At 27.8% G+C, this 12,546-nt stretch overlaps 1 protein-coding gene across 3 annotated transcripts in view; it reads right to left on the reverse strand.

Moving 5' to 3' along the window:
- Positions 1 to 11,822, reverse strand: part of hbs (hibris) — a 52,980-nt gene extending 41,158 nt beyond the window's left edge. For all 3 annotated transcript variants that reach the window (XM_065513201.1, XM_065513200.1, XM_065513199.1), the window contains exon 1: positions 11,487 to 11,822. In XM_065513201.1, coding sequence (XP_065369273.1) covers positions 11,487 to 11,541 — 55 coding nt within the window. In that variant the 5' untranslated portion in view covers positions 11,542 to 11,822. The remainder of the gene's footprint in view (positions 1 to 11,486) is intronic.
- Positions 11,823 to 12,546: the final 724 nt, after the last annotated feature.

A 12,546-nucleotide genomic window follows, 5' to 3' on the forward strand; every position in this document is an offset into this window, starting at 1 on the left:
CTTCTATATCTATAAAAATTAAATGGTCCATGTATGTAATGGCATCACGTGAGAATGGCTGGAGCTATTTGGCTAATTTTTATACCCTACACCACCATAGTGGCTGAAATCGGTCCATTATTTCACCTAGCCCCCATACAAATGTCCTCTCGAAATTGGACTTTATCGGTCATAAATGTTTAATTTATATATGTATCTACACAAATTTCACTCCAAATAAGTTCTATATATACAAAATTCATGTCACCAAATTTTGTTACGATCGGTCCATAATTAGTCATAGCTCCCATATAGACCCGCTTCCGAAAATCACTTTAACGTGCTTAAATCACTTAAAAATAACTTTCATATAGACATAAATCACACGACCTAATTTTATGGTGATCGGTCCATAATTGGTCATAGCTCCCATATAAGGCCCACTTCCGAAAATCACTCACGAATATAAATTATTGATATTTTAAAAGAAAAATATTTTTACTCATTTACTTGGTGTAGGGTATTATAGGGTCGGGCTTGACCGACCATACTTTCTTACTTGTTTTTTTATTCGATTCGAAATTTTCAGGAGATGCTTTGTAAAGAAAAAAATTAAAGAAATCCGGGTAAAACTCGGAAATTTTTATTTTTTCAACTGTTATAAAAAAGCTCCCTAAAGTATGCAGTACAAATTTAGATATTTTATTTGCAAATAAATAAGAACAGGCAGGCGTATGTGGGTTGGAGAAACTCGAAGAACTAACAGTAGTAAATGCCACCGGGCGAAGACGGGGTAGTCAGTTTTTGTGACTCCTGTAAATCTGTGAAAAGTAACTTGGCACGATTGCATACTAAGCTAACGACTTTATAATAGGGATACGTTACTACTACTATTAAAACTGCAGGGTTTGTAAAACTACTATATCGCTTATTTACTACACTAAACTACTCATGTGTGTATGCATGTGTTAACAACCATTAAATGTAACTACAGGTCAGTAGAGTTTGTGCTTTTTTACTAGTTTTTATGTTTAGAAAACAAGTGGTAGTAGTTTCTTAAAACAAAAAAAAAACTTACTTTAGTTTTCTACTACATAAATATTTATATATATTGTATTTGTGCTAAAATTATACCAGGGCTTTAAGTTAATTATTGGATTAGCATTTAATCGTTTTTATAACCAATGTATCTACGTATTCCAACAATATGTGGCACACAGAATATTAAGACTTTTTATTCTTCTCTCTCTCGCTATGTATATAGTTATTCTATTCTATTCATTTAATATTCTTTACAATCTTGTACGCATATTAAAAGTACAAGTTTTTTTTTATATTTTATTTTATTTTTTTGCTTGGACTTTAGCTTTTGTTGACTGTTTGTTTAAGCAGTAATTAAGTTGCATGTCAGTTACTTTAGATATGAAAAAAAACAAAACTTGCTGTATGTGGCAACGACTACAACAAAATATTCGAATGGTTAAAAGACTGTTGTTTCTTTTGCAACGTGTTGCTATTTTTAATACAAATGAACAAACAAAAAAACACACACCTCAAAGATAAAAATTCCTTAATTAATGTCATTTTTTTATATTTGTTATCACATCAGCCTATGAATAGATTTATTCAAGACATATGTACACTGCTGACATTCCAAATAAACAGACAGACCGACAAGCATAGATTTGTAGGGGATTTTTTTATTAAGCTGGTAAGGTTTTTAAATAAAATAGGTTTCCTATAAAGGACATAGGGATGTATTCCTTAAGAACCCACAGAACTTTTATTTTCATTTTATCAATTTTAATGTAATTTTCAAATTTGACATGTTTATTTCAATGATAATTTCGGGAGTATTAAGTGTGAATTTTATAGCTTTTTTCTGTGCTTTTTTGTTATTGAATTGCTGTGAAATTTCGAATTTGCAATGGGGCAAAACTGTTGGCATTTAATACCCAACTCCGCTATGCATTTTGAAAAAGAATTCGCTACACTTTCAATATTTACAATATTAATTTTTGAGCTATGACAAAACATTTTCATTCAAAACTAGGCATTGAAATGTTATCAAAATTTTACAATCTTTTACTTGAAAACCAAACATAAGAGAGACTAGCATTGGCCCTGACTACAAAACTATTTAAAACAATTCAATAAATCTGAACATTTTATTAGTGTTATTAGATTGTGTGGCTACGAATGTCCAGAGATTCTCATTAGGTTTATGTGATTTAACTAATAACGATTGTTTTACATTTAAAAACAACGAACAAAAAAAGTTCCCACAAATTTCTTTAAACACAAAGAAAAACGATTTGATTAAGCAGTTATTAAAATAGTTTGAGTTACAAAAAAATGATATGAAATAGTTTATAAATTTATTTATCTGTGGGACTTTTCGTTGTTTGATTGTTTGTTTGTTTCGTGGCTTTTTGTATATTTAAGTTAATAAATTAATTTAAATTAACTTAAATTGTGTTTCACACACAAACACACACACAATGCAGATACAAATTCACATTAAAGTCAGTTGGCCACTTTATGACAAGCGACAGAACGACCGACCCACCGACAGACCATAGAGAACTTAGTGCCTCTGGGATTTTTTTCTTCAGTTGCTGCTGCTGCTGGTGTTTGGATATTAAAATGTTGCTGTTTGTTAGTTTGTTGTTAGAAAACAAAGAAATAAAGTTCTCAGCATGATAATTGCCAATAAAGGTTAACAGGTTTTATTTCATTTAACTTTATTTTTTACTCATTTCATATTGTATCTGTTGCTCCATGTAGCTAGCTGTATCTTATTTGTTTATTAACAACAAAAAGTTGTTGGCTTGTTGTTTTTTTCTTATTATTATTATTCAAATGCATATAGTAAAGTTATAGATAGATAGGTACATATTAACATTTCTGTATCTGTAGTAGGTAAATTTTCATTAGTGCCACCATGTCTGACAGCTAAACGACCAACAACAATATTTTTTGAGAATAAGAAACAACAAAAAAACCAACTGAAACTAAAACAGCCAACAGCTAACAAAACCAACAACACAAAAAACAATAAACACTATAAAATATTTGAACTATAATACAAACAGATTCTCGTACATGGGTGAGTTTACAAAAACATAAAATAATAATAAAATAATATTAACACGGCCAAACTAACAACAATAACAACAGCAGCAGCAACAACAACAAAAATATGTAATAATATGGAGTCATAAAATAATTAAATGAAGAAAATATTAACCCCTTATGGCCAGCTTATAGCTTCATTACATGTTTAGTTCCCCCCAGATAGTATCTCTCTCCCCTGTGTCTATTTATATCCATAAATTAACGATTTGTCATGGATTTTCGAAAATAGAATCAAACTTAATTACATATTAAATGTTTTAATCTCATGTGGGATTGTTTTTTTGGTTTAATTTCCAATAATTCGTAAAAATAAAAAAAATAAAAAAAAGAAGTCAGAGTTCCATATTCAGCTCAGGCGCGGATCCAGAGGGGGTGAAATAGGAATTTTCCCCTTCACAAAACCGAAAAGTTTTCATATAAAAAGTAAAAAACAAGTACGAAAGTATGGTCGGTCAAGCCCGATAATACCCTACACCAAGTAAGTAAGCAAAAACATTTTTCTTTTAAAATATCAATAATTTATATTCGTGAGTGATTTTCGGAAGTGGGCCTTATATGGGAGCTATGACCAATTATTGACCAATCACCATAAAATTAGATCGTGTGATTTATGTCTATATGAAAGTTATTTATTGTGAATTTCGTGTGTATATCAACATTTTTAAGAGATTTATGTACGTTAAAGTGATTTTTGGAAGCGGCTCTATATGGGAGCTATGACTAATTATGGACCGATCGTATATAAAACTTATTTGAAGCGGAATTTGTGAAGATACATATATAAATTAAACATTTATGACCGATAAAGTCCAATTTCGGGAGGATATTTGTATGGGGGCTAGGTGAAATAATAGACCGATTTCAGCCAGTTTCAATAGGCTTGGTCCTTGGGCTGAAAAACTTACATGTACCAAATTTGATCGAAATATCTTCAAAATTGCGACCTGTACTTTGCGCACAAGGTTTACATGGACAGCCAGACGGACGGACGGACATCCTTTAATCGACTCAGAAAGTGATTCTGAGTCGATCGGTATACTTTGGGGTGTTAGACCAATATTTTTGGGCGGTACAAACATATGCTTTATATACTTTATTGGGCAAAGATCAGAAAAATAATTTTTTCCGTTTATTATATTTGCTTATTTTGTAAAATTAAATGAATAGTTGTGTGATATGACATAATACTATGTGTTGCTTGTCCAACATGGGTTAAATAAATATTTTTATTAATATTACAAAGTTAAAAAGATCAAATACAAATGACTAACCCACAAAAAATACAACATAAACAAAAACAATCAAACTTTTTTACAAAATAATAAATTATTTAATTAGTGTTTATTTCTACTATTTAAAACACATAAATAAGCATAAAATTAAATTTATAGTTTAAACATATTAATCTCTAAATATCAAGGACTAAATACAAAAAAAACTCTCAAACGTAAACAGCAATTAATAAATGGGAAAATATTGAACGAATATTTTCAAAAAAAATAATACAAATCTATATAAACAATAGGGGCCATCATATAAACAAATGCGGGAATTTGTAGAAGAAGAAAAATAAACTAAAACTGGTTTCAATTTAACGATCACTAGACTAAAATTTCAATTTAAAACAATGGAATTGTTCCAATGTAATATTAGCTTTAAATTAAAATGTTTACAACAAACTAGAAAACTAAAAAAAATCTTTAAAATGATCACATATTTTTAAAAACATCCTTAATATTTTAAATTAAAATGAAGCCAACCTGAAATAATTTAATTTATTTTTATATACACTTGTATGTAAATAAAAGCAGGTATTAATATTTCGCCAAAAGTATTTCTGTTTTTTTTATTAATTTTGAAGTTGTCAATAAAATACTCGCATTATTATATAGTTAACGATAATTTAACATTATTTAACAAATGTGCTTTTGTAGTAGAGGTATTATTTCATATTATTTATGTATGACATTAAATTAGGTGAACATATTTTCCAATAAATCACAACCAGTGACATTTTCAATGGATTTTTCATACAGACGAACCGAACTAACGAACAAAAAAAACAACATTTTTAAAACTATACAAAGATACAAAGTTTGCTTTTTTTATATGTTTTTCTATTTTATTTTTTTGCAAAATAAATATATATTTGCCACACGGCAACAACTGCAAAAACAAAAAAAAAAAAGAAAGAAATAAAATAACAAAAACTAGAATATCATAATTCCACACAAGGTGTCTGTTTTTAGCACCATAAGAGGAGTATCATGATGCTACCAGCCATGAATTCAATGGATTCAACGTATAATCGAACAAACAAATGGTCCTATGAACATAAAACGTACAACTGAAACTACTGTATGTACCTTTACTTAAATATACATAAATATATATGTATGTATGTATGGTAAAGGTATATACATACTACCAGCTAATACCATCAATATGTTTTTAAATGTATTTAGTTATGTATTTGTATCTACTAGTTTACACACATCCATAGATACATACATATGTATGTTTGTATGTACATTAAATACTTAGTTAGAGCAGCAGCAGTTGAGTTAGCTCAACGGCAAAAGAAAAAATCAGCACATAACTTTGCCAATTGCATTTTATTGCCAATAATATTTGTTTGTAAAAAAAAAACACAGCGCAAAAAAATTGAACTCGATAAATGTTTTTTAAAGCTGCATAAAAAACGAATTGAAAGACAATAATTATGCACAATGGGCTACTTTGTTCTCATAATTGATGCTTAAAAGCACACCATCTGAACACACCATATTGAATGTTTATCTATTCAAATCTTGATCGTGAAATTATAGAGAAAGAGATTATTGAAATACTCTAATTTGTTGTAGGTTATTTCTTTGGCTTTTTAATAAAAAATAATTGAATATAGCTCAATTTTTGAACCGATTTTTAACAACATTCTCGGGAACATAAATTTTTATGAAAATTAAGATTTTATTACAAAATGTTAGTATAAGTAAAAATACAATTGGTCGATTCACAAGGTATGCTATCATATGATATTGTCATAATGCTCGTCTTAACCGACTTTTAGGGGTTCGGCACAGGTCTCTGCTGGTTGGTTATTATTTTAGGACATTTCTAGCTTGTAAAGCAATAACAACATTTTCAAAACATTGTGAAATATTAGAACATTATGACAATATCACATGATAGGATACCTTGTGAATCGACCAACTATTTGTACCCTTCACCTTCGTGAGAAGGGTATATATAAGTTTCCACAATATAATTTTCCGACCCTATAAAGTATATATATTCTGGATCCTTATAGCTAGCGGAGTCGATTAAGCCATGTCCGTCCGTCTGTCTGTCTGTTGAAATCAATTTTCTGAAGACCCCAGATCTACAGGATCCAAATCTTCAATAATTCTGTCAGACATGCTTCCGAGAAGTCTCCTATTTAAAATCAGCAAAATCGGTCCACAAATGGCTGAGATATGAGGAAAAAACCAGGACAACCTAGATTTTTGACCAATTTTTGACCTATATCTGGATTACTAAGACATTAATATAGACAATATGGATATCTAATGATAGATATTTCAAAGACCTTTGCAACGACGTATATAAGTCCATAGTAAGTTGGACCTACAATCGGTCAAAATCGGAAAAAATATTTTTTAAACCGAATTTTTTTTCTCCAAAAAAAAAATTGAAAAAACAAAATTTTCAAATTTAAATTCAAACAAATTTTTTTCCAAAAAATGAAAAAAACAACTTTGGAAAAAAAAATTTGTTTACCAAAAATATTTGAAATTTTTAAGTATAATTTGGTGAAAGGTATATAAGATTCGGTAAAGCCGAATATTGCTCTCTTACTTGTTTTTTTCTCGTCGCTATACTGGAGTATGCAAAAGTGTTAAGTTCATTTACTTTTTGTCAAAAGTGCAAAATTTATTAACTCAGTCAAATAGAACTAGTATTAGTTAAATATTATTTTTAAAACGAAATCTAAATTTTTTAAAGACATTTTCTCGACTAGTTACTGATATCAAAAATATTGCTCAATGAACTGTGTTTCTTTATCATTATAGATCATACCAAATATATAAGTAAAAAAACTTCATCAACAGATTTAAACGATTTTTGTGTTCTCTGTAAAATTGGCGAAAAGGGACTTAACACGTTTGCACACTAAGCCAACAGTTTGTTATTTGAGGAATTTGAACAGTTGAGTTCAAAAGACAGAAGGATATCGCTATCTACAAGGATCTAAAACATATATCGTCACCTGAAAGACAAAATGGCCTATCATCACCTTAAAATTTTACAAGAGACACAAAAAACTTAATAAAATTAAAAGTGTTGTGGTTACAAATATGATTTTCTTTCTTTAATAAAGTAGAAAGCTAAAAATTGCTGAAGGCGTGTGCCTTGATGCTGTGTACCAATATCCATTAAAACCTCAATTTTGAATTTTTTGGTTGTTACTCTCTTTTGCATTTCAGGTTACGATATACATTTGTGGGTCTACAGCCAATATTTCGATGTGTTACTGACAAAATCTAAGTGCCATTGTATTTTTACCCCTTAGTCCTGTTAAAATAGTTTTGATCTGAGGTAAAGCTATACTGTGATTAAAATGTTAATACAAATTTCTAGTTTGACATAACTTGAATACATTGAAATGTTCTTTTGTAAATTGTAGCAAAAGTTTACAAAAGTATACATTTTAATTTTATATTATTTATTTCATTGTTTCTTGTTTTACAATTATTTCAATAAAAATTTTGGTTTCTTTAAGTAATAAGAAATAAGCTTAATTTGTATGTAAAATAAAATAATGAAAAAAATATGTAAAAACTTCTTGCCAAGTTCTTTCCAAAGACTTAGCTTGATGGTTTTTTTCATTTCACTTTTCTAGGAATTACAGTACAAATTTTTATTTTATTTTAATGCTAATTGAAGCAAACAAATTTGTTGCAAACAATGATTGATTTGTTGGGGACTTAATAATGAAACTTTGTTTTTGAAGTTTCAAGCAACTAAAGAAATTTGTTTAATATTTGTTGTCAAGAAACACCTGAGTGTTTTTTTTGAAAACTAAGTAAATACATAAATATTTAAGTAATAAATGTATTTTGTATAGGTATGTAAAGATATTTATGTTATTTTACCCATAGTGCTGAAAGCATAGTTTAAAATGTCAGTATTTTCTGGGTAATAACAACAATGACAACAATAAAATCTACTGCATTTTTAACAAACCCCAAAAAAAGAAGCAAAAAAAAACAGCGACAACTACAAAAATTTTATTTTGGAAAAAATCCTTATGTATAAAATGTGCAAAATATTTTGTATGTGCCACAATGAAACAAAAAAAAAACACAAAAAACAAGTCAAGTCAACAAAAAAAAAATGTCATGAACTTTTGTCTATTATTTTTATTTTTTTTTTTCGTTTATGGTTGGTTTACTGAGCTTTTTTTCTAAACTTTTAATAAAACCAACAAATATTTATAAATTTTACAAAATCATTGCAGATTTTGTCAGGTAAAGCTTTTAGATTTTTTTGTATCTATGATTGTATATGTATTAGGGGGATTCTTAAATTATACTTTTTATATCGAAATATTGTTCACAGTTTTCTTAAAACTAAATGCAAATAAAATTTAATTTAAATTTCGAATTTTGGGTCAAAGTAGCTTTAAAAATTCAAATGTTTAATTCAAAATAGTTTTTTTAAATTTCGTTAGCTTAGTGTACAAACGTGATAAGTCCCTTTTTACAAATTTTAGAGGAGACACAACAAATATGTTCAAGTCCTTTGTTTTTAATATTTTCGAAATCTCTTAATTAGTCTTTTTTTACTTACTGATCTATAATGATAAATAAACACAGTTTAGAAGGAGTCTTTTTTGAGGACTTGGCACATTTTCTATTACTTATTTGGTAGTTTTTCTATATAACAGTTATTCTTTATTTTAAAGTCTTTATTGTCACTAAAGTTGCTATCAAAAAGTGGAGATGATAATAAATTTAAAATTATTCTTCCCAGAATTTATGTTTTTGTTTAAAATTAAATGAATAAACTAACTAAAAAACTGGATTAAAAATTTTACAAGATTTATTTAAAAAGAAATAGACTAAAAATTATAAAATTTCATGCATTTCGCAAATCATAAATTTTATAATTTCAACATTTTTTAATTTTAATTTTGTAAGTCGCAACAAAACTTTTTTTTTTAAAAAATTAACAATTTTTCATATTTTTCAAAACTAATTTTTCGATTCTGTTTAAAAAATAAAATTTCATAAAACGTTCCCAAGCGCTTGAAATGTCATAATCAAACATTAACACTTTTTATTCCTTTCAATAAACGGCAATAAGCACCACAGTCCCAAAAAATTCAAGCACTTGAATATTTGGTTGAAATTTGACTTGAAAATTATGTTTTAAACTTAAAAAACATTTGCAAAAATTAATTCAAACATAAAAGATTTGGCCTGGATTTATGTTTCCTTTTTACTGGAGAATGCTATAGATATAAAGTCTTAGACAACTATAATTCAAGGCTTGAATTACACTTGCTTTCAACTTGAATTGCAGTAAAAATGCTATTGAGATTTTTTGTGGATTTTTAAATGTTAAAAAAAACATTTGTATAAGTAAACGATATTTTTTTCATGCAAAAACAAATACAGCAAACAAATATTTGATACATTTTAGATAAAAATTTTCAATTTTTGATAAATAAACAAAAATAATTTAATTTATTTGGCAGAAAACAGACATAAAAACCATGACACAACAATATAAGGTACACTCAGTAGAATATAAATTCTCAATTATACAAATTCTTGTAACGTCAAACAAAAGAAAATATGAAAAAAATCATACAAAGTTTGACGTTATAGGAGTAAATATTGAAAACTCTCCCTAGTGATTCTACCTTCTACAATTATTGTATCATGATAAAAACGATATTTTTAAACATAAAAAATTGTCTTGAAACGCAAATAATGTTTCGTTTTATAAAATAACAAATTTGTATTTTTTCGTTCCAAACAGAAACCCAAACGAAAATTCGTTTTGAAATACAACATGAAATACAGTATTGCCCGTTGTTTTTCAGAAGTTTCCAATTATATTTCAGAAATAAAACAATTAAATTTAATTGAAATTTTTAGTTTTTAAATTGTTTAGGAAAATATTGCTGTTTTAACACTAATAGGAAACTTTGAAACTTTGCTATTCCATTTTGCTTAAACTTTTAGTTTTTGATTTTTAGATGATAGAGAACATTTTAAGACTATGAGCCCATCGAAAATGTCCAATTTAAAAACTTCCCTAATGTATAAATACAGAGAGCCTCAAAAGTAAGTAAACACCACAAATTATTTGATTTTTTAAGATAAAAAAAATCCAAAATTCTATAAATCGATTACAATTTAAAAGTTACGGTTTGTTGGAGATTGGACTGAATAATAAATTCAGTTCTGAATATAATGATTTTTATGATCTTAAAAAAATCAAAAAATTTTGAGGCTCTCTGTATATGAATAATAATAGCATCAATTACAATTTTATATTTATATAATTTTTTCATATTTCTTATGCTTCTGGTAACAGGTTGGCTGAGTTTTATTTGGTTAGTTTTCTGTAAAAGCCGCAAAACCCACATTTAAATTTTAATTTAAATTTTTTTTTTTTTTTTGAATATTTTCATAATGAAGACAATAATGCAAGAAGAGTGCAGACCTCATACAGTGAGGACGTATGGTATTATTATACCTTAACATACAGTCTACTGTTTTAAGCCTAAAAGGTCATACATATTCATACACAATTAATGTGCGTTCATGTTGCAGTTGCTGTTTGTACAAGTACTTAGCGTCGTATCATTATACAGCTGAAGCTAAAGTAGTAGAGACTTTATTTACCACTAACTTGGTTAACAAAAAGAATAATGACAATATAATGGCTTAAATGAAACAAACAAACATACATACACACACTCACTCTGGCACTCATTCATTCAAATGCTTACGACGGAATAAAAAAAGCACCCAAAAGACGCTACACATGCAGCACATAATTTTGTGTCTTTTTTCATTTTTTGTTGAAACATTAACAAAAGCCAAGGTGTTGTTTGTCTGCACAAGAAGACAAAAACTTAAGAAATATTGTTTAAAAAGCAAAAGCAACAACAACAATGCCATAACTTAAGTTGGTTTATTGCAAGTTTCGTCCGTCTGTCCTAACATTTGCCACAACTGTATGAATATTTGTTGCAATGTTTTGTAACGTTGCATAAATGCAAAAAAAAAAACAGTATAAAATATGATTGTATGTATTTATGTATGGTTGTATATGTGAGTTAAACTTACCCGCAAGCAACGTAAATGTCAAAGTTATCCAAAAATGTGTTAACGGCAGATGCATCTTGTGGCATTAAATGTTGCAAGCTGCTAGCAACAAATAAAAATGAAACAAAACAAAGACGTTAACAAAGCCAGACGTTGTTGATGTTCAAGTCGATGATGATGATGGAGACGATGAGGACGACGACAATAAAAGGGAAAATAGGCAAAGAGTCGAGTGTCCTTTTAAAAAAGCAGCAGGCAGGCAGGCAGGCTTGCTAAATGCGTTGAAAACAAGTTTATATTTTGAGTTGCCAGCTTTTTAAGTTCTTTTAAATATTTTGCACAATTTTACACATTTTAAAGTTTGGTTTTCTTAATTTTATTCAAAAACAACAGAATTTATTTATTTAATCACGTCACAAAAATCAGTTTGCTTTTACTAGCAAATAGTTTTTAATATTTAAACAAAAAGTTTACAGTATTTTGTCATTTGTTTGAAGAAACTACAGTTATATTTTTATTAATTCGATTGCATAAATTATAATGCAAAGGAAACGTTAGCACACAAATCTAATTCATATTACGTTTTATAATTTTTGTATTTGTTTTGTTAATTCACCAAAAAATAAACACACACATTTAACAAATTTGAATTCCATTCATTAATTCACTGATTACAATGATAATGATATCGTTGGTTTGTTTTGTAAAAGAAATATTAAATTGTGTTCTTACACCAACACCCGCCACAAGTATCTAATGGATGTGTTAAATAATTTATTATAATTCGTTTTTTTATTTTGATTTCTTAACTTCGATTTGAAGTTGTTTAGTCACTTTTGGCCGTTTGTTTATGACAGCCCACGTAAATACCGCTAAAATATCCATTCACTATTTTTTCATTTATGTTTTTTTCTTTCTTTTATCCAAAATATGGAAATTATGTTTTTTTTTATTAACAAAATTATTGATGGATTGATAAACTCACTTGTTTGATCTATCGAATAGTTCTATTGTTTATTAGATTCTTCGTTTGTGTTAAATTTAAAATAAAAAGCTTTAAATATAAACCGGTGTTTGATTC

Source organism: Calliphora vicina, chromosome 5 (genome assembly GCF_958450345.1).
Source record: "Calliphora vicina chromosome 5, idCalVici1.1, whole genome shotgun sequence".
Lineage (NCBI taxonomy): Eukaryota > Metazoa > Arthropoda > Insecta > Diptera > Calliphoridae > Calliphora > Calliphora vicina.